At 42.2% G+C, this 25195-nt stretch overlaps 5 protein-coding genes across 9 annotated transcripts in view; all 5 read right to left on the bottom strand.

Annotated features, from left to right (window-relative positions):
- The window catches only part of LOC141375737 (E3 ubiquitin-protein ligase RBBP6-like), a 307115-nt gene that overhangs the window by 8379 nt on the left and 273541 nt on the right, over positions 1-25195 (bottom strand). The window lies entirely within an intron of this gene.
- LOC141375685 (E3 ubiquitin-protein ligase RBBP6-like) lies at positions 12-5274 on the bottom strand. Of its 2 annotated transcripts, XM_073910541.1 has the most exons (7): positions 2857-4450; positions 2567-2663; positions 2388-2463; positions 2160-2248; positions 2023-2083; positions 1781-1920; positions 12-1685 (listed from the first exon to the last, which is right to left on the bottom strand). In XM_073910541.1, the coding sequence occupies exons 1-7, from the start codon at positions 3014-3016 to the stop codon at positions 1511-1513; spliced, it is 798 nt and encodes a 265-aa protein (XP_073766642.1). In that variant the 5' UTR covers positions 3017-4450; the 3' UTR covers positions 12-1510. The 2 variants fall into 2 exon arrangements, with proteins under 2 accessions (XP_073766642.1, XP_073766644.1); XM_073910543.1 differs by lacking the exon at positions 2023-2083 and having other exon boundaries at positions 155-1685; positions 2857-5274.
- On the bottom strand, positions 4829-9981 carry LOC141375709 (E3 ubiquitin-protein ligase RBBP6-like). 2 transcript variants are annotated; one of them, XM_073910607.1, is made up of 7 exons: positions 7524-9232; positions 7234-7330; positions 7055-7130; positions 6820-6908; positions 6683-6743; positions 6441-6580; positions 4829-6345 (listed from the first exon to the last, which is right to left on the bottom strand). In XM_073910607.1, exons 1-7 carry the CDS (start codon positions 7681-7683, stop codon positions 6171-6173), a joined length of 798 nt encoding a protein of 265 aa, XP_073766708.1. In that variant the 5' UTR covers positions 7684-9232; the 3' UTR covers positions 4829-6170. The 2 variants fall into 2 exon arrangements, with proteins under 2 accessions (XP_073766708.1, XP_073766709.1); XM_073910608.1 differs by lacking the exon at positions 6683-6743 and having other exon boundaries at positions 4870-6345; positions 7524-9981.
- On the bottom strand, positions 9348-14619 carry LOC141375686 (E3 ubiquitin-protein ligase RBBP6-like). 2 transcript variants are annotated; one of them, XM_073910544.1, is made up of 7 exons: positions 12202-13795; positions 11912-12008; positions 11733-11808; positions 11505-11593; positions 11368-11428; positions 11126-11265; positions 9348-11030 (listed from the first exon to the last, which is right to left on the bottom strand). In XM_073910544.1, the coding sequence occupies exons 1-7, from the start codon at positions 12359-12361 to the stop codon at positions 10856-10858; spliced, it is 798 nt and encodes a 265-aa protein (XP_073766645.1). In that variant the 5' UTR covers positions 12362-13795; the 3' UTR covers positions 9348-10855. The 2 variants fall into 2 exon arrangements, with proteins under 2 accessions (XP_073766645.1, XP_073766646.1); XM_073910545.1 differs by lacking the exon at positions 11368-11428 and having other exon boundaries at positions 9500-11030; positions 12202-14619.
- On the bottom strand, positions 14174-19326 carry LOC141375710 (E3 ubiquitin-protein ligase RBBP6-like). 2 transcript variants are annotated; one of them, XM_073910609.1, is made up of 7 exons: positions 16869-18577; positions 16579-16675; positions 16400-16475; positions 16165-16253; positions 16028-16088; positions 15786-15925; positions 14174-15690 (listed from the first exon to the last, which is right to left on the bottom strand). In XM_073910609.1, exons 1-7 carry the CDS (start codon positions 17026-17028, stop codon positions 15516-15518), a joined length of 798 nt encoding a protein of 265 aa, XP_073766710.1. In that variant the 5' UTR covers positions 17029-18577; the 3' UTR covers positions 14174-15515. The 2 variants fall into 2 exon arrangements, with proteins under 2 accessions (XP_073766710.1, XP_073766711.1); XM_073910610.1 differs by lacking the exon at positions 16028-16088 and having other exon boundaries at positions 14215-15690; positions 16869-19326.

Below are 25195 nucleotides of genomic sequence, written 5' to 3'. Positions count from 1 at the left end.
TTTTTACTGTACAGTTGCCCCAGGTGTTTATCAGGTGTGATGCCTGCTCATCTGACCTTTGACCTCGGCACTCAACTGCTGCCAGTTTTCTTTCAATGCCATGAGATTTCTGAATTCTACATGCAGGAACCGATGCATTCCTTTTTTTTTTTTTAAACAAAACAGATATGGCAGACACGGCCAAACATTGAAACTTTGGAGGGCATTGAGGGGAAAAAAAAGCACAATATCATCAAGGGGAATAAAAGGTTTGATCAAAGCGTGCGTTTACACACGTTCATTTAAATATGGACAAAACCAACATTGGGTTAATTTTGTTATTAGATTTAAAATGCACGGACCCTATTTGACCCAGTGTTCATATATACATATGTTTTTATGAATGAATATTTTTGCATATAAAAGATAATAAAAGACTGACTAGACAGATTAGATAGTTTAATAGACAGATTGACACGTGTAGTCATTCGTTCCTGTGTATTTGATGACTAGCTTCCAGCAGTATCTGGCTGCAGACTTGCATGCAATCTGAGACACAAAGCACTCAGCGGAGCTAGTGAGGTCACTGTGAGAGGCGGGGTTAGGGGTGCACACTCACTGACAGCCTAGATTTAGCCTGGTTTTAACCAAGCCGTCTATTAGACTTTTAACCCTTATGTATTGTTCATATTGTTCAAGTGGCTGTTTTTTGCCCCCAATGACCTCCATTATAACTAAACTTGTTTTAATTGCAAAGCCATGACACCAGATAGTAACTCATTCTTTATTGTTGGTGGTTTCCCTGTTGGGATGAGATAAAATGAGTCATTTTTACTTTTGATGGTCAGTTGGCACCTTTAAACACCCCAAAAAAATGCTTGCTGGGATGGTACCAAGAGGCTGTGCTCACTTCTGGACAGAGGGGGTGTAGACTTGCAGCTAGTGCCGATAAGTGGTGCAGACGCTGAGGCTGTTCTGTATGCGAGTGTTGAGGTTTTGAAACATCAGCTGACAACGTGTAGGTAGAGAGTAGCAGGTTCTGGGAGTAGATGAGCTTGTCACCGGTGTAGACTTTGACCGACTTGTGAAGTTACTCACAAGACCTCCGCTTATGGGACATTACCATTCAAATGAAACGTTTCCAGCAGAATATGACGCTTCAAAAAACTCCATCGGCACTGGTAACTATGAAAAACACGACTGAGCACTAATAGTGTACTCAACACTTTACACTGACATTTGAAGGATCACCTGACATTAAAGACTGAAGTAAGAACGCTGAAAAAAACCCATCAGATTTTAGCCCAGAAGAGTTTCTCTTTTCCTAAATTAAAGCAAAACTTCATGATATTGTGTTTATGAATTCATTCGTGTGTGTGTGTGTGTGTGTGTGTGTATGTGTGTGTTGCACTGCTGGAGTGAAGGTTAACCAGTCCACACAGTTCATGCGGCTATAATCTTTATTATCTTTTATTAATAAACTATGTACAATATTTACACGTCGGCTCCAGGTCTCTTGGATGAAGGTCTCTCAGCGACGTGGTCTCTTCTGGTCGCCGCGCGTCTCTGGTGAAGATGGGGAGCGGGACCGTTTCCCTCCGGCGTCCCGGACCGAAGATGCCGCACCTGCTGAGGACGAGGAGGGCAAAGGCTCGGTCTGGCAGGAGAAGGACGGCCTCTTTCTCTTCTCAGCAGCATAGGCCTCACTGAACAGATCGAGCGCAAACACACACAAGCAGACATCATGTGAGATTTGGACAAACACTAGAACATGCGGCTATGCCAAGTACAGTTTACTCACGCGTCTATGATGGGAATGACGTATCGGCCGCTGCCGTCTATCATGACTCCCTTTCGGTCTGGGTCGTCCACCTCCAACAGGAAGCTGCGGGGAATCCCTGTGCTCTTCCGGATGCGCTTGTGCGGCGCGGAGCGGCTGCCCTGTGAATTGAGGAGTGACAGTCAAACTCTGAGCAAACAATCTGACTGATGAGGACAAGAGCTCAAGTTCACAGCAACCGTGAGCTTGGAAAACCCAGTTACCACATTAGTGGGGCAGTGCCTAATGTGGTGTCCCGGGATCCCAAGCAGCCTCATGGCCTCACTAGTGAACATCAGAACCATGAGAATCAGCTCAGACATCTCTCACAAAGCAAACCTGTCAGTGTCTGAACGCTCACCTGCTGGAGTAGTAGCACAGGCTGGACTGGTACATCACCGCTTTCAGCTTGTCCTCCTCTGACGCCTTTGCCTCAGCCAGATTCTCAGTCTGTTTCACAGGCATTTGCACATTTGAATCTTTTTCACCCTCAACCCTTCAAACAATCTCAAATCTCCCTAAGAAGCTGAGTGCGTGTGCGTATATTGTGTGCTTTACATTGCTATTGTGCTATTCATTTGTTCAATACCTTCAACAACTGCTCCAGTGAGAGGAGTGAAGGATCAGCTCTAGGTGAAGGTTCACGCCAGCGTCCAGCTTGATGTCTGCAAAACAAAGGAGCTTGTGTGACTAAAACACCAGGGACAGACCAGGAGTCTTCATATAACATCTAACAGAGGACGCGTGTGCTCATTTCACAGCACTCACCCAACAAATCTTCTGTTTGAGGACTTCAGTCCCGCCGCAGGGATCCGTCTGATGATGACCGACGTGTTTTTAGGGATGAGAGCATCATCTGTGTATTCTGACAGCAAAATAAAATCAGAATCAGCACATAATTATGGAGCACGGTATACTTTGAGAGCCATTAGCCTTTTAAAACAGCCAAAACATCCCTACATGTCAGCATCAGCACCACCTTACAGCTTCCAGAAGTGTCTGATGTAACGCATCTAATGTTAGCGTAGAACAGTTGAAGTGTCTTTTCCTCAACTCACCTTCATCAGTCTGGGCGTTGCTGATCTTCAGCTGGCAGAACTTCAGCCTCTTGCTCCTCATGATCTGCCGCTTCAGCTCCCCCGCGCTGATGTTGAGGCCTTCAAACTGGAGCGAGTCGTAGGTGAGTCGACTCTGGAACCTGTAGTGAACACAAGACATACTGAACACAAACACAAAGCACAGCGTAATAAAAAGGGTCAAACCTGAGTGATGGGAACAGCAGGCGATCAATCGACGTATCCAACGATCAATAATATCGATAATCTGGAAAAATTGTCACGGAGGACGCAGAGATCAGATGCCAATCGACACAGCGAGATTCAAACAACAGCCACAGGACGGTTGTCATGGATGCTGATGATGAACACGTGACGCATGCGCTGTACAACTTCCGGCAATATTATCATTATTAATATTAATTTTATTGATAGTAGTAGTAAAATCATTGCGATAAGTATAATAAAATAAACAGCAGAACAGTTGGCCATCTCTGAATAATACACAGCGACGTTTCCCTGCACGAACGATTCAGGCCTTCGCCAAGAAGACTCGGGTGAGTCGATGATTCAGGGATTGATTCAACTGTCCGTTCATCCTATTGGCTTCTTTGGCTGAATGAATCGTTCAATGCTTTACTCAAATAAAGCGGCCTCTTGCTGCCACCTATTGGGGGTTTGCTTTTTTGTTTTCAAAAGTACTTTGACACTTTTTTAAAGGCACCTTTAAGTTCATTTTTGCACAAAAGCTCGTCTCTGTGCGTTCCAAATGGTTTGAAATTTCCTTAGCACATGGTTTTCTTGATGCGTTTGAAATTTTCAATGTAAATCCACTCGTACTTGCATTTGATCTTTATTATGCCTTAAAATCAAAACTATACTAAAGGTGTCTTATCCAAATGCAGATTTTCATTCAAAACGTTATGACAGAACCATATTACTTTACAGTGGCCCATGGATATATATATATATATATGTGTGTGTGTGTGTTGCTTGTTTCTTATTTACCCATGCAGTGACTTTTAGGCATAAATACTATGTAGGCTTGCTAAAGGGTTGCATGAGAAATGTCATCATCGTGAGAGCTTGACTTTTTTTTTGTCGCTGCCTTTAGTTGTGGTGAAATGAGATGCATCATGTCGTTTATCTGTTTGTGCAGTCTGTACCTTCATTTCTGAATCGTGTGGCATCGTACTTGAAGCCAAGTCATTTAGCCCAAGGCATAGTTGTCTTAGAATGAGTAGTTTGCTGATCAAATTCCACATTTTGATGAGGCAAAACACATCTTGGATGTTTTAATTACTATTTTAGGTGAAAAACAAAACAATGAGATTTGTGTAAAATCTAAAGTTAACCAAGTCCAGCCCGCCATCTTGTCCTGCCTCTCAGTTCTCTTAAGCCTTGGGCCGGCTCTGTGAAGTGGCCTCTTTTGGGCTCATCATTGAAGACCGGACGAGCTGCAACATTTCGTTCTGCCAGGTTCTGGGAGTAGATGAGCATGTCATCGCTCTAGACTATGGTCAACTTGTGAAGTTACTCATACACCTCCGCTCATGGCATATTACCATTAAAATGAAACTTTTCCAGCAGAATATGACGCTCTAAAAAAAAAAAACTCCATCGGCACTGGTAACTATGAAAAACACGACTGAGCACTAATGGTACACTCAACAATTTACACTGACATTTGAAGGATCACCTGACATTAAAGACTGACGTAAGAACGCTGGAGGAACATCAAATTTTAACACGGAAGAGTTTTTTTTGTCTCTCTCAAATTAAAGCAATATTTCTTAATCTTGTTGTTTTTTTTTTTTTTACTGTACAGTTGCCCCAGGTGTTTATCAGGTGTGATGCCTGCTCATCTGACCTTTGACCTCGGCACTCAACTGCTGCCAGTTTTCTTTCAATGCCATGAGATTTCTGAATTCTACATGCAGGAACCGATGCATTCCTTTTTTTTTTTTTTAAACAAAACAGATATGGCAGACACGGCCAAACATTGAAACTTTGGAGGGCATTGAGGGGAAAAAAAAGCACAATATCATCAAGGGGAATAAAAGGTTTGATCAAAGCGTGCGTTTACACACGTTCATTTAAATATGGACAAAACCAACATTGGGTTAATTTTGTTATTAGATTTAAAATGCACGGACCCTATTTGACCCAGTGTTCATATATACATATGTTTTTATGAATGAATATTTTTGCATATAAAAGATAATAAAAGACTGACTAGACAGATTAGATAGTTTAATAGACAGATTGACACGTGTAGTCATTCGTTCCTGTGTATTTGATGACTAGCTTCCAGCAGTATCTGGCTGCAGACTTGCATGCAATCTGAGACACAAAGCACTCAGCGGAGCTAGTGAGGTCACTGTGAGAGGCGGGGTTAGGGGTGCACACTCACTGACAGCCTAGATTTAGCCTGGTTTTAACCAAGCCGTCTATTAGACTTTTAACCCTTATGTATTGTTCATATTGTTCAAGTGGCTGTTTTTTGCCCCCAATGACCTCCATTATAACTAAACTTGTTTTAATTGCAAAGCCATGACACCAGATAGTAACTCATTCTTTATTGTTGGTGGTTTCCCTGTTGGGATGAGATAAAATGAGTCATTTTTACTTTTGATGGTCAGTTGGCACCTTTAAACACCCCAAAAAAATGCTTGCTGGGATGGTACCAAGAGGCTGTGCTCACTTCTGGACAGAGGGGGTGTAGACTTGCAGCTAGTGCCGATAAGTGGTGCAGACGCTGAGGCTGTTCTGTATGCGAGTGTTGAGGTTTTGAAACATCAGCTGACAACGTGTAGGTAGAGAGTAGCAGGTTCTGGGAGTAGATGAGCTTGTCACCGGTGTAGACTTTGACCGACTTGTGAAGTTACTCACAAGACCTCCGCTTATGGGACATTACCATTCAAATGAAACGTTTCCAGCAGAATATGACGCTTCAAAAAACTCCATCGGCACTGGTAACTATGAAAAACACGACTGAGCACTAATAGTGTACTCAACACTTTACACTGACATTTGAAAGATCACCTGACATTAAAGACTGAAGTAAGAACGCTGAAAAAAACCCATCAGATTTTAGCCCAGAAGAGTTTCTCTTTTCCTAAATTAAAGCAAAACTTCATGATATTGTGTTTATGAATTCATTCGTGTGTGTGTGTGTGTGTGTGTGTGTGTTGCACTGCTGGAGTGAAGGTTAACCAGTCCACACAGTTCATGCGGCTATAATCTTTATTATCTTTTATTAATAAACTATGTACAATATTTACACGTCGGCTCCAGGTCTCTTGGATGAAGGTCTCTCAGCGACGTGGTCTCTTCTGGTCGCCGCGCGTCTCTGGTGAAGATGGGGAGCGGGACCGTTTCCCTCCGGCGTCCTGGACCGAAGATGCCGCACCTGCTGAGGACGAGGAGGGCAAAGGCTCGGTCTGGCAGGAGAAGGACGGCCTCTTTCTCTTCTCAGCAGCATAGGCCTCACTGAACAGATCGAGCGCAAACACACACAAGCAGACATCATGTGAGATTTGGACAAACACTAGAACATGCGGCTATGCCAAGTACAGTTTACTCACGCGTCTATGATGGGAATGACGTATCGGCCGCTGCCGTCTATCATGACTCCCTTTCGGTCTGGGTCGTCCACCTCCAACAGGAAGCTGCGGGGAATCCCTGTGCTCTTCCGGATGCGCTTGTGCGGCGCGGAGCGGCTGCCCTGTGAATTGAGGAGTGACAGTCAAACTCTGAGCAAACAATCTGACTGATGAGGACAAGAGCTCAAGTTCACAGCAACCGTGAGCTTGGAAAACCCAGTTACCACATTAGTGGGGCAGTGCCTAATGTGGTGTCCCGGGATCCCAAGCAGCCTCATGGCCTCACTAGTGAACATCAGAACCATGAGAATCAGCTCAGACATCTCTCACAAAGCAAACCTGTCAGTGTCTGAACGCTCACCTGCTGGAGTAGTAGCACAGGCTGGACTGGTACATCACCGCTTTCAGCTTGTCCTCCTCTGACGCCTTTGCCTCAGCCAGATTCTCAGTCTGTTTCACAGGCATTTGCACATTTGAATCTTTTTCACCCTCAACCCTTCAAACAATCTCAAATCTCCCTAAGAAGCTGAGTGCGTGTGCGTATATTGTGTGCTTTACATTGCGTTTTGCTATTGTGCTATTCATTTGTTCAATACCTTCAACAACTGCTCCAGTGAGAGGAGTGAAGGATCAGCTCTAGGTGAAGGTTCACGCCAGCGTCCAGCTTGATGTCTGCAAAACAAAGGAGCTTGTGTGACTAAAACACCAGGGACAGACCAGGAGTCTTCATATAACATCTAACAGAGGACGCGTGTGCTCATTTCACAGCACTTACCCAACAAATCTTCTGTTTGAGGACTTCAGTCCCGCCGCAGGGATCCGTCTGATGATGACCGACGTGTTTTTAGGGATGAGAGCATCATCTGTGTATTCTGACAGCAAAATAAAATCAGAATCAGCACATAATTATGGAGCACGGTATACTTTGAGAGCCATTAGCCTTTTAAAACAGCCAAAACATCCCTACATGTCAGCATCAGCACCACCTTACAGCTTCCAGAAGTGTCTGATGTAACGCATCTAATGTTAGCGTAGAACAGTTGAAGTGTCTTTTCCTCAACTCACCTTCATCAGTCTGGGCGTTGCTGATCTTCAGCTGGCAGAACTTCAGCCTCTTGCTCCTCATGATCTGCCGCTTCAGCTCCCCCGCGCTGATGTTGAGGCCTTCAAACTGGAGCGAGTCGTAGGTGAGTCGACTCTGGAACCTGTAGTGAACACAAGACATACTGAACACAAACACAAAGCACAGCGTAATAAAAAGGGTCAAACCTGAGTGATGGGAACAGCAGGCGATCAATCGACGTATCCAACGATCAATAATATCGATAATCTGGAAAAATTGTCACGGAGGACGCAGAGATCAGATGCCAATCGACACAGCGAGATTCAAACAACACCCACAGGACGGTTGTCATGGATGCTGATGATGAACACGTGACGCATGCGCTGTACAACTTCCGGCAATATTATCATTATTAATATTAATTTTATTGATAGTAGTAGTAAAATCATTGCGATAAGTATAATAAAATAAACAGCAGAACAGTTGGCCATCTCTGAATAATACACAGCGACGTTTCCCTGCACGAACGATTCAGGCCTTCGCCAAGAAGACTCGGGTGAGTCGATGATTCAGGGATTGATTCAACTGTCCGTTCATCCTATTGGCTTCTTTGGCTGAATGAATCGTTCAATGCTTTACTCAAATAAAGCGGCCTCTTGCTGCCACCTATTGGGGGTTTGCTTTTTTGTTTTCAAAAGTACTTTGACACTTTTTTAAAGGCACCTTTAAGTTCATTTTTGCACAAAAGCTCGTCTCTGTGCGTTCCAAATGGTTTGAAATTTCCTTAGCACATGGTTTTCTTGATGCGTTTGAAATTTTCAATGTAAATCCACTCGTACTTGCATTTGATCTTTATTATGCCTTAAAATCAAAACTATACTAAAGGTGTCTTATCCAAATGCAGATTTTCATTCAAAACGTTATGACAGAACCATATTACTTTACAGTGGCCCATGGATATATATATATATATATGTGTGTGTGTGTGTTGCTTGTTTCTTATTTACCCATGCAGTGACTTTTAGGCATAAATACTATGTAGGCTTGCTAAAGGGTTGCATGAGAAATGTCATCATCGTGAGAGCTTGACTTTTTTTTTGTCGCTGCCTTTAGTTGTGGTGAAATGAGATGCATCATGTCGTTTATCTGTTTGTGCAGTCTGTACCTTCATTTCTGAATCGTGTGGCATCGTACTTGAAGCCAAGTCATTTAGCCCAAGGCATAGTTGTCTTAGAATGAGTAGTTTGCTGATCAAATTCCACATTTTGATGAGGCAAAACACATCTTGGATGTTTTAATTACTATTTTAGGTGAAAAACAAAACAATGAGATTTGTGTAAAATCTAAAGTTAACCAAGTCCAGCCCGCCATCTTGTCCTGCCTCTCAGTTCTCTTAAGCCTTGGGCCGGCTCTGTGAAGTGGCCTCTTTTGGGCTCATCATTGAAGACCGGACGAGCTGCAACATTTCGTTCTGCCAGGTTCTGGGAGTAGATGAGCATGTCATCGGTCTAGACTATGGTCAACTTGTGAAGTTACTCATACACCTCCGCTCATGGCATATTACCATTAAAATGAAACTTTTCCAGCAGAATATGACGCTCTAAAAAAAAAACTCCATCGGCACTGGTAACTATGAAAAACACGACTGAGCACTAATGGTACACTCAACAATTTACACTGACATTTGAAGGATCACCTGACATTAAAGACTGACGTAAGAACGCTGGAGGAACATCAAATTTTAACACGGAAGAGTTTTTTTTGTCTCTCTCAAATTAAAGCAATATTTCTTAATCTTGTTGTTTTTTTGTTTTTTTTTTACTGTACAGTTGCCCCAGGTGTTTATCAGGTGTGATGCCTGCTCATCTGACCTTTGACCTCGGCACTCAACTGCTGCCAGTTTTCTTTCAATGCCATGAGATTTCTGAATTCTACATGCAGGAACCGATGCATTCCTTTTTTTTCCTTTTTTTTTTTTAAACAAAACAGATATGGCAGACACGGCCAAACATTGAAACTTTGGAGGGCATTGAGGGGAAAAAAAAGCACAATATCATCAAGGGGAATAAAAGGTTTGATCAAAGCGTGCGTTTACACACGTTCATTTAAATATGGACAAAACCAACATTGGGTTAATTTTGTTATTAGATTTAAAATGCACGGACCCTATTTGACCCAGTGTTCATATATACATATGTTTTTATGAATGAATATTTTTGCATATAAAAGATAATAAAAGACTGACTAGACAGATTAGATAGTTTAATAGACAGATTGACACGTGTAGTCATTCGTTCCTGTGTATTTGATGACTAGCTTCCAGCAGTATCTGGCTGCAGACTTGCATGCAATCTGAGACACAAAGCACTCAGCGGAGCTAGTGAGGTCACTGTGAGAGGCGGGGTTAGGGGTGCACACTCACTGACAGCCTAGATTTAGCCTGGTTTTAACCAAGCCGTCTATTAGACTTTTAACCCTTATGTATTGTTCATATTGTTCAAGTGGCTGTTTTTTGCCCCCAATGACCTCCATTATAACTAAACTTGTTTTAATTGCAAAGCCATGACACCAGATAGTAACTCATTCTTTATTGTTGGTGGTTTCCCTGTTGGGATGAGATAAAATGAGTCATTTTTACTTTTGATGGTCAGTTGGCACCTTTAAACACCCCAAAAAAATGCTTGCTGGGATGGTACCAAGAGGCTGTGCTCACTTCTGGACAGAGGGGGTGTAGACTTGCAGCTAGTGCCGATAAGTGGTGCAGACGCTGAGGCTGTTCTGTATGCGAGTGTTGAGGTTTTGAAACATCAGCTGACAACGTGTAGGTAGAGAGTAGCAGGTTCTGGGAGTAGATGAGCTTGTCACCGGTGTAGACTTTGACCGACTTGTGAAGTTACTCACAAGACCTCCGCTTATGGGACATTACCATTCAAATGAAACGTTTCCAGCAGAATATGACGCTTCAAAAAACTCCATCGGCACTGGTAACTATGAAAAACACGACTGAGCACTAATAGTGTACTCAACACTTTACACTGACATTTGAAGGATCACCTGACATTAAAGACTGAAGTAAGAACGCTGAAAAAAACCCATCAGATTTTAGCCCAGAAGAGTTTCTCTTTTCCTAAATTAAAGCAAAACTTCATGATATTGTGTTTATGAATTCATTCGTGTGTGTGTGTGTGTGTGTGTGTGTATGTGTGTGTTGCACTGCTGGAGTGAAGGTTAACCAGTCCACACAGTTCATGCGGCTATAATCTTTATTATCTTTTATTAATAAACTATGTACAATATTTACACGTCGGCTCCAGGTCTCTTGGATGAAGGTCTCTCAGCGACGTGGTCTCTTCTGGTCGCCGCGCGTCTCTGGTGAAGATGGGGAGCGGGACCGTTTCCCTCCGGCGTCCCGGACCGAAGATGCCGCACCTGCTGAGGACGAGGAGGGCAAAGGCTCGGTCTGGCAGGAGAAGGACGGCCTCTTTCTCTTCTCAGCAGCATAGGCCTCACTGAACAGATCGAGCGCAAACACACACAAGCAGACATCATGTGAGATTTGGACAAACACTAGAACATGCGGCTATGCCAAGTACAGTTTACTCACGCGTCTATGATGGGAATGACGTATCGGCCGCTGCCGTCTATCATGACTCCCTTTCGGTCTGGGTCGTCCACCTCCAACAGGAAGCTGCGGGGAATCCCTGTGCTCTTCCGGATGCGCTTGTGCGGCGCGGAGCGGCTGCCCTGTGAATTGAGGAGTGACAGTCAAACTCTGAGCAAACAATCTGACTGATGAGGACAAGAGCTCAAGTTCACAGCAACCGTGAGCTTGGAAAACCCAGTTACCACATTAGTGGGGCAGTGCCTAATGTGGTGTCCCGGGATCCCAAGCAGCCTCATGGCCTCACTAGTGAACATCAGAACCATGAGAATCAGCTCAGACATCTCTCACAAAGCAAACCTGTCAGTGTCTGAACGCTCACCTGCTGGAGTAGTAGCACAGGCTGGACTGGTACATCACCGCTTTCAGCTTGTCCTCCTCTGACGCCTTTGCCTCAGCCAGATTCTCAGTCTGTTTCACAGGCATTTGCACATTTGAATCTTTTTCACCCTCAACCCTTCAAACAATCTCAAATCTCCCTAAGAAGCTGAGTGCGTGTGCGTATATTGTGTGCTTTACATTGCTATTGTGCTATTCATTTGTTCAATACCTTCAACAACTGCTCCAGTGAGAGGAGTGAAGGATCAGCTCTAGGTGAAGGTTCACGCCAGCGTCCAGCTTGATGTCTGCAAAACAAAGGAGCTTGTGTGACTAAAACACCAGGGACAGACCAGGAGTCTTCATATAACATCTAACAGAGGACGCGTGTGCTCATTTCACAGCACTCACCCAACAAATCTTCTGTTTGAGGACTTCAGTCCCGCCGCAGGGATCCGTCTGATGATGACCGACGTGTTTTTAGGGATGAGAGCATCATCTGTGTATTCTGACAGCAAAATAAAATCAGAATCAGCACATAATTATGGAGCACGGTATACTTTGAGAGCCATTAGCCTTTTAAAACAGCCAAAACATCCCTACATGTCAGCATCAGCACCACCTTACAGCTTCCAGAAGTGTCTGATGTAACGCATCTAATGTTAGCGTAGAACAGTTGAAGTGTCTTTTCCTCAACTCACCTTCATCAGTCTGGGCGTTGCTGATCTTCAGCTGGCAGAACTTCAGCCTCTTGCTCCTCATGATCTGCCGCTTCAGCTCCCCCGCGCTGATGTTGAGGCCTTCAAACTGGAGCGAGTCGTAGGTGAGTCGACTCTGGAACCTGTAGTGAACACAAGACATACTGAACACAAACACAAAGCACAGCGTAATAAAAAGGGTCAAACCTGAGTGATGGGAACAGCAGGCGATCAATCGACGTATCCAACGATCAATAATATCGATAATCTGGAAAAATTGTCACGGAGGACGCAGAGATCAGATGCCAATCGACACAGCGAGATTCAAACAACAGCCACAGGACGGTTGTCATGGATGCTGATGATGAACACGTGACGCATGCGCTGTACAACTTCCGGCAATATTATCATTATTAATATTAATTTTATTGATAGTAGTAGTAAAATCATTGCGATAAGTATAATAAAATAAACAGCAGAACAGTTGGCCATCTCTGAATAATACACAGCGACGTTTCCCTGCACGAACGATTCAGGCCTTCGCCAAGAAGACTCGGGTGAGTCGATGATTCAGGGATTGATTCAACTGTCCGTTCATCCTATTGGCTTCTTTGGCTGAATGAATCGTTCAATGCTTTACTCAAATAAAGCGGCCTCTTGCTGCCACCTATTGGGGGTTTGCTTTTTTGTTTTCAAAAGTACTTTGACACTTTTTTAAAGGCACCTTTAAGTTCATTTTTGCACAAAAGCTCGTCTCTGTGCGTTCCAAATGGTTTGAAATTTCCTTAGCACATGGTTTTCTTGATGCGTTTGAAATTTTCAATGTAAATCCACTCGTACTTGCATTTGATCTTTATTATGCCTTAAAATCAAAACTATACTAAAGGTGTCTTATCCAAATGCAGATTTTCATTCAAAACGTTATGACAGAACCATATTACTTTACAGTGGCCCATGGATATATATATATATATATGTGTGTGTGTGTGTTGCTTGTTTCTTATTTACCCATGCAGTGACTTTTAGGCATAAATACTATGTAGGCTTGCTAAAGGGTTGCATGAGAAATGTCATCATCGTGAGAGCTTGACTTTTTTTTTGTCGCTGCCTTTAGTTGTGGTGAAATGAGATGCATCATGTCGTTTATCTGTTTGTGCAGTCTGTACCTTCATTTCTGAATCGTGTGGCATCGTACTTGAAGCCAAGTCATTTAGCCCAAGGCATAGTTGTCTTAGAATGAGTAGTTTGCTGATCAAATTCCACATTTTGATGAGGCAAAACACATCTTGGATGTTTTAATTACTATTTTAGGTGAAAAACAAAACAATGAGATTTGTGTAAAATCTAAAGTTAACCAAGTCCAGCCCGCCATCTTGTCCTGCCTCTCAGTTCTCTTAAGCCTTGGGCCGGCTCTGTGAAGTGGCCTCTTTTGGGCTCATCATTGAAGACCGGACGAGCTGCAACATTTCGTTCTGCCAGGTTCTGGGAGTAGATGAGCATGTCATCGCTCTAGACTATGGTCAACTTGTGAAGTTACTCATACACCTCCGCTCATGGCATATTACCATTAAAATGAAACTTTTCCAGCAGAATATGACGCTCTAAAAAAAAAAAACTCCATCGGCACTGGTAACTATGAAAAACACGACTGAGCACTAATGGTACACTCAACAATTTACACTGACATTTGAAGGATCACCTGACATTAAAGACTGACGTAAGAACGCTGGAGGAACATCAAATTTTAACACGGAAGAGTTTTTTTTGTCTCTCTCAAATTAAAGCAATATTTCTTAATCTTGTTGTTTTTTTTTTTTTTACTGTACAGTTGCCCCAGGTGTTTATCAGGTGTGATGCCTGCTCATCTGACCTTTGACCTCGGCACTCAACTGCTGCCAGTTTTCTTTCAATGCCATGAGATTTCTGAATTCTACATGCAGGAACCGATGCATTCCTTTTTTTTTTTTTTAAACAAAACAGATATGGCAGACACGGCCAAACATTGAAACTTTGGAGGGCATTGAGGGGAAAAAAAAGCACAATATCATCAAGGGGAATAAAAGGTTTGATCAAAGCGTGCGTTTACACACGTTCATTTAAATATGGACAAAACCAACATTGGGTTAATTTTGTTATTAGATTTAAAATGCACGGACCCTATTTGACCCAGTGTTCATATATACATATGTTTTTATGAATGAATATTTTTGCATATAAAAGATAATAAAAGACTGACTAGACAGATTAGATAGTTTAATAGACAGATTGACACGTGTAGTCATTCGTTCCTGTGTATTTGATGACTAGCTTCCAGCAGTATCTGGCTGCAGACTTGCATGCAATCTGAGACACAAAGCACTCAGCGGAGCTAGTGAGGTCACTGTGAGAGGCGGGGTTAGGGGTGCACACTCACTGACAGCCTAGATTTAGCCTGGTTTTAACCAAGCCGTCTATTAGACTTTTAACCCTTATGTATTGTTCATATTGTTCAAGTGGCTGTTTTTTGCCCCCAATGACCTCCATTATAACTAAACTTGTTTTAATTGCAAAGCCATGACACCAGATAGTAACTCATTCTTTATTGTTGGTGGTTTCCCTGTTGGGATGAGATAAAATGAGTCATTTTTACTTTTGATGGTCAGTTGGCACCTTTAAACACCCCAAAAAAATGCTTGCTGGGATGGTACCAAGAGGCTGTGCTCACTTCTGGACAGAGGGGGTGTAGACTTGCAGCTAGTGCCGATAAGTGGTGCAGACGCTGAGGCTGTTCTGTATGCGAGTGTTGAGGTTTTGAAACATCAGCTGACAACGTGTAGGTAGAGAGTAGCAGGTTCTGGGAGTAGATGAGCTTGTCACCGGTGTAGACTTTGACCGACTTGTGAAGTTACTCACAAGACCTCCGCTTATGGGACATTACCATTCAAATGAAACGTTTCCAGCAGAATATGACGCTTCAAAAAACTCCATCGGCACTGGTAACTATGAAAAACACGACTGAGCACTAATAGTGTACTCAACACTTTACACTGACATTTGAAAGATCACCTGACATTAAAGACTGAAGTAAGAACGCTGAAAAAAACCCATCAGATTTTAGCCCAGAAGAGTTTCTCTTTTCCTAAATTAAAGCAAAACTTCATGATATTGTGTTTATGAATTCATTCGTGTGTGTGTGTGTGTGTGTGTGTGTGTTGCACTGCTGGAGTGAAGGTTAACCAGTCCACACAGTTCATGCGGCTATAATCTTTATTATCTTTTATTAATAAACTATGTACAATATTTACACGTCGGCTCCAGGTCTCTTGGATGAAGGTCTCTCAGCGACGTGGTCTCTTCTGGTCGCCGCGCGTCTCTGGTGAAGATGGGGAGCGGGACCGTTTCCCTCCGGCGTCCTGGACCGAAGATGCCGCACCTGCTGAGGACGAGGAGGGCAAAGGCTCGGTCTGGCAGGAGAAGGACGGCCTCTTTCTCTTCTCAGCAGCATAGGCCTCACTGAACAGATCGAGCGCAAACACACACAAGCAGACATCATGTGAGATTTGGACAAACACTAGAACATGCGGCTATGCCAAGTACAGTTTACTCACGCGTCTATGATGGGAATGACGTATCGGCCGCTGCCGTCTATCATGACTCCCTTTCGGTCTGGGTCGTCCACCTCCAACAGGAAGCTGCGGGGAATCCCTGTGCTCTTCCGGATGCGCTTGTGCGGCGCGGAGCGGCTGCCCTGTGAATTGAGGAGTGACAGTCAAACTCTGAGCAAACAATCTGACTGATGAGGACAAGAGCTCAAGTTCACAGCAACCGTGAGCTTGGAAAACCCAGTTACCACATTAGTGGGGCAGTGCCTAATGTGGTGTCCCGGGATCCCAAGCAGCCTCATGGCCTCACTAGTGAACATCAGAACCATGAGAATCAGCTCAGACATCTCTCACAAAGCAAACCTGTCAGTGTCTGAACGCTCACCTGCTGGAGTAGTAGCACAGGCTGGACTGGTACATCACCGCTTTCAGCTTGTCCTCCTCTGACGCCTTTGCCTCAGCCAGATTCTCAGTCTGTTTCACAGGCATTTGCACATTTGAATCTTTTTCACCCTCAACCCTTCAAACAATCTCAAATCTCCCTAAGAAGCTGAGTGCGTGTGCGTATATTGTGTGCTTTACATTGCGTTTTGCTATTGTGCTATTCATTTGTTCAATACCTTCAACAACTGCTCCAGTGAGAGGAGTGAAGGATCAGCTCTAGGTGAAGGTTCACGCCAGCGTCCAGCTTGATGTCTGCAAAACAAAGGAGCTTGTGTGACTAAAACACCAGGGACAGACCAGGAGTCTTCATATAACATCTAACAGAGGACGCGTGTGCTCATTTCACAGCACTTACCCAACAAATCTTCTGTTTGAGGACTTCAGTCCCGCCGCAGGGATCCGTCTGATGATGACCGACGTGTTTTTAGGGATGAGAGCATCATCTGTGTATTCTGACAGCAAAATAAAATCAGAATCAGCACATAATTATGGAGCACGGTATACTTTGAGAGCCATTAGCCTTTTAAAACAGCCAAAACATCCCTACATGTCAGCATCAGCACCACCTTACAGCTTCCAGAAGTGTCTGATGTAACGCATCTAATGTTAGCGTAGAACAGTTGAAGTGTCTTTTCCTCAACTCACCTTCATCAGTCTGGGCGTTGCTGATCTTCAGCTGGCAGAACTTCAGCCTCTTGCTCCTCATGATCTGCCGCTTCAGCTCCCCCGCGCTGATGTTGAGGCCTTCAAACTGGAGCGAGTCGTAGGTGAGTCGACTCTGGAACCTGTAGTGAACACAAGACATACTGAACACAAACACAAAGCACAGCGTAATAAAAAGGGTCAAACCTGAGTGATGGGAACAGCAGGCGATCAATCGACGTATCCAACGATCAATAATATCGATAATCTGGAAAAATTGTCACGGAGGACGCAGAGATCAGATGCCAATCGACACAGCGAGATTCAAACAACACCCACAGGACGGTTGTCATGGATGCTGATGATGAACACGTGACGCATGCGCTGTACAACTTCCGGCAATATTATCATTATTAATATTAATTTTATTGATAGTAGTAGTAAAATCATTGCGATAAGTATAATAAAATAAACAGCAGAACAGTTGGCCATCTCTGAATAATACACAGCGACGTTTCCCTGCACGAACGATTCAGGCCTTCGCCAAGAAGACTCGGGTGAGTCGATGATTCAGGGATTGATTCAACTGTCCGTTCATCCTATTGGCTTCTTTGGCTGAATGAATCGTTCAATGCTTTACTCAAATAAAGCGGCCTCTTGCTGCCACCTATTGGGGGTTTGCTTTTTTGTTTTCAAAAGTACTTTGACACTTTTTTAAAGGCACCTTTAAGTTCATTTTTGCACAAAAGCTCGTCTCTGTGCGTTCCAAATGGTTTGAAATTTCCTTAGCACATGGTTTTCTTGATGCGTTTGAAATTTTCAATGTAAATCCACTCGTACTTGCATTTGATCTTTATTATGCCTTAAAATCAAAACTATACTAAAGGTGTCTTATCCAAATGCAGATTTTCATTCAAAACGTTATGACAGAACCATATTACTTTACAGTGGCCCATGGATATATATATATATATATGTGTGTGTGTGTGTTGCTTGTTTCTTATTTACCCATGCAGTGACTTTTAGGCATAAATACTATGTAGGCTTGCTAAAGGGTTGCATGAGAAATGTCATCATCGTGAGAGCTTGACTTTTTTTTTGTCGCTGCCTTTAGTTGTGGTGAAATGAGATGCATCATGTCGTTTATCTGTTTGTGCAGTCTGTACCTTCATTTCTGAATCGTGTGGCATCGTACTTGAAGCCAAGTCATTTAGCCCAAGGCATAGTTGTCTTAGAATGAGTAGTTTGCTGATCAAATTCCACATTTTGATGAGGCAAAACACATCTTGGATGTTTTAATTACTATTTTAGGTGAAAAACAAAACAATGAGATTTGTGTAAAATCTAAAGTTAACCAAGTCCAGCCCGCCATCTTGTCCTGCCTCTCAGTTCTCTTAAGCCTTGGGCCGGCTCTGTGAAGTGGCCTCTTTTGGGCTCATCATTGAAGACCGGACGAGCTGCAACATTTCGTTCTGCCAGGTTCTGGGAGTAGATGAGCATGTCATCGGTCTAGACTATGGTCAACTTGTGAAGTTACTCATACACCTCCGCTCATGGCATATTACCATTAAAATGAAACTTTTCCAGCAGAATATGACGCTCTAAAAAAAAAACTCCATCGGCACTGGTAACTATGAAAAACACGACTGAGCACTAATGGTACACTCAACAATTTACACTGACATTTGAAGGATCACCTGACATTAAAGACTGACGTAAGAACGCTGGAGGAACATCAAATTTTAACACGGAAGAGTTTTTTTTGTCTCTCTCAAATTAAAGCAATATTTCTTAATCTTGTTGTTTTTTTGTTTTTTTTTTACTGTACAGTTGCCCCAGGTGTTTATCAGGTGTGATGCCTGCTCATCTGACCTTTGACCTCGGCACTCAACTGCTGCCAGTTTTCTTTCAATGCCATGAGATTTCTGAATTCTACATGCAGGAACCGATGCATTCCTTTTTTTTCCTTTTTTTTTTTTAAACAAAACAGATATGGCAGACACGGCCAAACATTGAAACTTTGGAGGGCATTGAGGGGAAAAAAAAGCACAATATCATCAAGGGGAATAAAAGGTTTGATCAAAGCGTGCGTTTACACACGTTCATTTAAATATGGACAAAACCAACATTGGGTTAATTTTGTTATTAGATTTAAAATGCACGGACCCTATTTGACCCAGTGTTCATATATACATATGTTTTTATGAATGAATATTTTTGCATATAAAAGATAATAAAAGACTGACTAGACAGATTAGATAGTTTAATAGACAGATTGACACGTGTAGTCATTCGTTCCTGTGTATTTGATGACTAGCTTCCAGCAGTATCTGGCTGCAGACTTGCATGCAATCTGAGACACAAAGCACTCAGCGGAGCTAGTGAGGTCACTGTGAGAGGCGGGGTTAGGGGTGCACACTCACTGACAGCCTAGATTTAGCCTGGTTTTAACCAAGCCGTCTATTAGACTTTTAACCCTTATGTATTGTTCATATTGTTCAAGTGGCTGTTTTTGCCCCCAATGACCTCCATTATAACTAAACTTGTTTTAATTGCAAAGCCATGACACCAGATAGTAACTCATTCTTTATTGTTGGTGGTTTCCCTGTTGGGATGAGATAAAATGAGTCATTTTTACTTTTGATGGTCAGTTGGCACCTTTAAACACCCCAAAAAAATGCTTGCTGGGATGGTACCAAGAGGCTGTGCTCACTTCTGGACAGAGGGGGTGTAGACTTGCAGCTAGTGCCGATAAGAGGTGCAGACGCTGAGGCTGTTCTGTATGCGAGTATTGAGGTTTTGAAACATCAGCTGACAACGTGTAGGTAGAGAGTAGCAGGTTCTGGGAGTAGATGAGCTTGTCACCGGTGTAGACTTTGACCGACTTGTGAAGTTACTCACAAGACCTCCGCTTATGGGACATTACCATTCAAATGAAACGTTTCCAGCAGAATATGACGCTTTAAAAAACTCCATCGGCACTGGTAACTATGAAAAACACGACTGAGGGCATGCGCAACGGACGGTGATGGCTGCTTAGTGAAACGCGCTCTGCTTCAGATGTCCTTTTCTTTTATAAATATTCCTACTGAGCTTTAAACTGAGGTTTTAAGTATTCGCTTTTGTTAAGAGACGTCAGAGATGGCATCCAAACGAGAATTGCTACACTCGCCCTCCAAAAAACGACCTAAAGATGACGAACGCCTTTACGACGCCATTGCCGAGATGCTCGAACAACAACTGAGCGCTATAAAGCTAAGTATGTCTGCGATCGTTCGGGAGGAAATTTCAAAGATTTCTACACGTCTTAACTCCCTGGAAAATGATGTCAAAGCGGTCGGCGACAGACTGGATTATATGCAATCCACAGTGCGCGATATTAAAAAGGATTCGATTGCCAGCACGTCGCGTGTGGAGGAGCTACAGGAGAAGCTTTGGCTTTACGAAGACAAGGCCAGACAAAATAATCTAAGATTGGTGGGTTTACCTGAAGGCGCGGAAAGCAGCAATGCAATTCAGTTCCTGCAGACCCAGATTCCTAAGTGGCTGCCGGCCTTGCAAGGGAAGGTGATCGAGATTGAACGCGCACATCGCCTGTACGCGAACGAAGATTCCTCCAGAAAGAAAGCGCGCACTTTGATTTTCAAACTTCTCCGGTACAATGACAGGCAAGCGATTCTTAAGGAAGCCAGAAATTCTTCATCCCTAAATTACGAAGGAACCAAACTATGGTTCTTCCCCGATTACAGCAAGGGCACGTCTCAAAAAAGGAAAGTCATGTCAGAAAAAAGGAAACGTCTCCAACAGTTGGGCATTGAGTCTTTCTTGTTATACCCAGCAGTGGTGAAAGTGTTAAACGGCCGTGAGCAAATTCTCTTCAAAACACCCACAGATCTGGAGAAGTTCGTCTCATCGCTAAATGCTGACACTCCGATGGGAGAAAACCTGACGGCGCTATCAACTGACTAAATTTTGCCTCATATAAAGGGTGCTTACTACATATTTCAAGTAGGAATTTAAGTTGTATTACTGATATGGACATTTGATTAGGCGAGACACGGCTCCCTGGGTATAGCCGCGCAGCTCGAGCGCATGGCCTCGAATTTGTTTATTTTCCAGGCAGGTAAGAGAGACTGTATTCTCTCTCTACAGGCTGCCATTTATATTTTGTTTATTCTGTTTTTATTTAATTTAATCATTTCGTTGTTGTTAACAGGGTTTGCTTTTTCTTATTATATATTCAATTTGATGGTTCTCTGGGGAGACATTCTTGATTACATGTGTGCTATTTATGGGTTTAAAATGATCACTGTATCTGTTAAGTGTTTAATCTATGCGTTCTGTTATGAATGATATCAACGTGATATCGTGGAATGTCAATGGCTTGAATTCACCGGTAAAGAGAACAAAATGCCTGGATTATTTACATCGCAAGAGAGCCGATATAGCTCTCATACAAGAATCCCACTTCAGGGCCTCAGATGTTACTCGTTGTCAAAATAGACATTTTAAAATTATAGCCGCTTCATCTTACACTAGCGCTTCAAGAGGAGTGCTAATACTTCAAAATAGAAGATTCCCATTTATATTAGAGAAATCAGGGAGTGATGATCATGGGGCGATCACATATGTTTTGGGATCCTGGAATAGTTTAAAAATAGCTTTTGTTTCAGTCTATGCCCCAAATAAATTTGACAGTTTTTTTTCCTTCGCTTACCAAGCTCCTCCTTAGCTTTGGTGACTACAATCTGGTAGTGGGTATGGATGCTAATGCAGTTGTCAATCCCTCTATTGATAAGTCTCTCTCCGCACCGTCCGCTGTACACAGTGACCAGTCTTCCCGGGCATTGAATGAGCTTATTTTGGATAATGACTTGTGTGATATCTGGAGGCTGCAGAATGAAAAATGTAGAGACTATACCTTTTATTCTTCCCGACACAAGACATTTACAAGAATAGATTATATTCTTATATCAAAATATTTAATTCAGAGTGTAAATAACATAGGTATTCTCCCCATGCTCATTTCAGACCATTCGGCAGTAATTTGTAATTTATCACCCCCTACAGGATTTCAAAGGACAAAAAGGTGGCGCTTTAACACAACTCTGCTACTGAAAGATGATTTTATTAAACAGTTACGAGATAATCTGACCATGTTTCTTTCAGAAAACTCCAGTTCAGCAGTTAATCCGCAGATTTTATGGGAAACAACCAAGTGTTTTCTGAGAGGGAACTGTATATCATTTGCCTCCTATGAACATAGATCTAAAACTAAAGAATTAAATCATTTAGAAAAACAAATTAAAATAATAGAGAGAGACTTAAAGGAAACTTTTTCAGAACAGAAGAGCAGGATTTTAGGAAATTTAAAATCTGATTGCAATGCAATTTTATTAAGAAAGGCAGAATTTTTGATTCATCGCACCAAACAAAATTATAATTTTAATGCAGAACGACCCACTAAATTATTAGCTTTAAGGCTGAAACATAATGAGGCAATGTCATCAATAACAGCCATTAAGGATAGTATGGGCACCCTGCATACTGCTCCGGACAAGGTGAATGCTACATTCAAGAACTTCTATGAGCATCTTTACAGTTCCGAGGTGGGGATAGAGGATCAACAAACAATTGAATTTATATCAAAACTAAATCTCCCTTGCCTAAGTGATGAGCAACAGAAATTTTTAGACTCTCCAATTACATTAAGTGAAGTAAAAGAAGCTCTAGAGTCAATGAATAAAGGAAAGGCCCCGGGCCTAGATGGTCTACCCCCAGAGTTGTATTTGGTGATATGGGACTTGCTAGGACCACTCCTTCTAAATTCCTTAAATTTTGCAATAGATACAGGTTGTTTTCACAGAGATCAGAATACTGCCCTTATCTCACTGATTTTAAAAAAGGGAAGGACCCCTTTAGCTGCTCTAGTTACAGGCCGATTTCACTAATCTGTACAGACACTAAGGTTTACGCAAAAGTTCTAGCCCGCCGTTTAGATCAAATTGCCGGTTCTATAATTTCCCATGACCAGACAGGCTTTCTTAAGGGTCGCTCTGCTATGGATAATGTCAGACGACTTTTAAATATCATGGACAAGTCCAAACTTACTGAGGATCAAAGTGCTATTCTCTCACTAGATGCAGAGAAAGCCTTTGACCGGGTCGAATGGACATATCTCTGGTCAGTTTTGAAGTGTCTGGGCTTTGGTCCAAATTTTATACATATGGTACAAACTCTGTATCGTAATTCAGCTGCAAGGGTGTCAACAGGGTTGAGCTGCTCAAGTGCTTTTCTGCTGGGCAGAGGCACAAGACAGGGCTGCCCATTGTCACCATTGTTGTTTGCCCTTTCGTTAGAGCCTTTGGCCCAGGCAATTCGTCAGGATCATGTAATCGCCCCTATCATTATAGATAATTCTAAACATCACATCTCTCTGTTCGCTGATGATATTCTACTATATATGTCAGATACTTCTACCTCTATTATTCAATGTCTTAAAATATTTAATGATTTTAGAAAAGTGAGTGGGTATAAGATTAACTGGGAGAAATCTGTACTAATGCCACTGTCGGGGAGAAGTGATATCACGTCAGTGCCCGCTTCAATTCCAGTTAATAGCGCATTTACATATTTAGGAATTCAGATTCTTCCTTCACTTCAGGTGATGGTCAAACAAAACTATAGTTCCTTATTCAACAATATCAGACAGGACCTAGAGAGATGGGGCGCACTATTACTCTCTCTGCAAGGTAGGATTGCGATTATCAAAATGAATGTTCTACCTAGACTTCTATTTTTATTTACCATGATTCCTCTTTCTCCACATAAGACGTTTTTTAAAGAAATAAATTCCATTATAACTAAATTTATTTGGAACAACAAACGTCCTCGAATTAAACTTAAAACATTACAAAAAACACCTGCTAAAGGGGGGTTGGCAGTTCCTAACATTCAACTATATTTCTGGGCATGTCGACTGCGCAGTCTTAAGACTTGGTTGGAAGTAGATGCTGATATTGCTTGGCGTAACATTGAATCATCTGCTGTGCATCCACACCGACTACAAGATTTGTTATTTACGGGATTACCTAAAAGAAAGTAAAAAAAATTGATAATAGAATAGTGGTTGACTCCCTTAAAATATGGTATGATGTTTGCAAATTTACTGGATGCACCAACAAATTTACAAAAGAATCTCCGATTTGGAACAATTATCATTTACAATCTGGGGGTAAGCCCTTTATATATAAGCTGTGGTCAGATCAAGGTATTTCTGTGTTGGGTGATATCTTCGACAACCAGGGCTTGAGGTCTTTCCAGGATTTGAAAGAAGGTTACAATCTCCCCGGACATTCCTACTTTCTGTATTTAAGGCTGAGAAGTGCAATGCGCGCTTATGGAGTTCCGTGGAACTGTAATTTGGACAATCATCCATTGCGGGACTGTGTGAATTTCTCTCAGTCACGTGGATCAATCTCATGCATTTACAACAAACTGCTTAATTATGACTCTGTTGCACTCCCCATCATCACAATATGGGAAAAGGAACTGTCCTCTTACCAACTGAACTGGGACTAGATATGGGAAAGTATCCAGGTGATGTCTAAGAATCCTGCCCATCAACTCATACACTATAAACTGATCCACAAGGCTTATGCAACTCCATATGTGCTTCACCGCATGAAACGGTTACCTACCCCTTTTTGTACACTGTGTAATTCAAACTCTGTGGGGACATACATGCATATGTTTTTTGAATGTCCACTTATCAGTACATTTTGGGATAAGGTATTTCAAACTACTTCAGAATTGTGTGAGATGTTCATTCCCAAATACCCTAATATCTGTTTATTGAATGATGATTATGATCTAAACCTAAACAATTCCCAACGCAGGATATTTCATACTGCACTAACTGCAGCCAAGAAAGTTATATTTAAAATATGGCATGAACCCTCATTTCCAGCGGATAAAATGTGGCTTATTGAACTAAAAAATATTGCACTGTAAGAACGTTCCACTGCAAGAATTAACAGAGCTAAACCCCATACAATCAAAGCATGGTCCGATTTTATTGAGAAAATTTCTTATATAATAACTAGTTAATTCTCACCCCAGAGTTTTTTTTTTCTTTTTTTTCTGTGTATTGTTATTCATTTATTATTGTAATGTCTTTATTTTATTATTATTATTATTTGAAATTTCTTTATGTATTTTTATTTAATGCAAACCCTGGCTTGTATATAGTTGTTGCTAGCTATGTATGCTGGCTTTGTTCTGCAATAAATAAATAATAAAAAAAAAAAAACACGACTGAGCACTAATAG

This window comes from Danio rerio, chromosome 8 (genome assembly GCF_049306965.1).
Source record: "Danio rerio strain Tuebingen ecotype United States chromosome 8, GRCz12tu, whole genome shotgun sequence".
NCBI lineage: Eukaryota > Metazoa > Chordata > Actinopteri > Cypriniformes > Danionidae > Danio > Danio rerio.
The sequence above is the reverse complement of the archived record's forward strand: the minus strand, read 5'-3'. Positions and strand labels throughout refer to the sequence as shown.

Bases quoted from the DNA above. Each gene is read 5' to 3' on its own strand.
- LOC141375685 (XM_073910541.1), bottom strand. From the start codon at position 3,016: ATGTCTTGTGTTCACTACAGGTTCCAGAGTCGACTCACCTACGACTCG. The intron at 2,464-2,566 runs GTGAGTGCTGTG...TTTGTTTTGCAG, and splicing joins TCAAACAGAAGATTTGTTGG to ACATCAAGCTGGACGCTGGC. The intron at 1,686-1,780 runs GTGAGTAAACTG...CGATCTGTTCAG, and splicing joins GTCATTCCCATCATAGACGC to TGAGGCCTATGCTGCTGAGA.
- LOC141375709 (XM_073910607.1), bottom strand. From the start codon at position 7,683: ATGTCTTGTGTTCACTACAGGTTCCAGAGTCGACTCACCTACGACTCG. The intron at 7,131-7,233 runs GTAAGTGCTGTG...TTTGTTTTGCAG, and splicing joins TCAAACAGAAGATTTGTTGG to ACATCAAGCTGGACGCTGGC. The intron at 6,581-6,682 runs GTAACTGGGTTT...CTCAATTCACAG, and splicing joins GGCACTGCCCCACTAATGTG to GGCAGCCGCTCCGCGCCGCA.
- LOC141375686 (XM_073910544.1), bottom strand. From the start codon at position 12,361: ATGTCTTGTGTTCACTACAGGTTCCAGAGTCGACTCACCTACGACTCG. The intron at 11,594-11,732 runs GTATTGAACAAA...CCTGTGAAACAG, and splicing joins CACTGGAGCAGTTGTTGAAG to ACTGAGAATCTGGCTGAGGC. The intron at 11,429-11,504 runs GTGAGCGTTCAG...GATGTTCACTAG, and splicing joins CTGTGCTACTACTCCAGCAG to TGAGGCCATGAGGCTGCTTG.
- LOC141375710 (XM_073910609.1), bottom strand. From the start codon at position 17,028: ATGTCTTGTGTTCACTACAGGTTCCAGAGTCGACTCACCTACGACTCG. The intron at 16,089-16,164 runs GTGAGCGTTCAG...GATGTTCACTAG, and splicing joins CTGTGCTACTACTCCAGCAG to TGAGGCCATGAGGCTGCTTG. The intron at 15,926-16,027 runs GTAACTGGGTTT...CTCAATTCACAG, and splicing joins GGCACTGCCCCACTAATGTG to GGCAGCCGCTCCGCGCCGCA.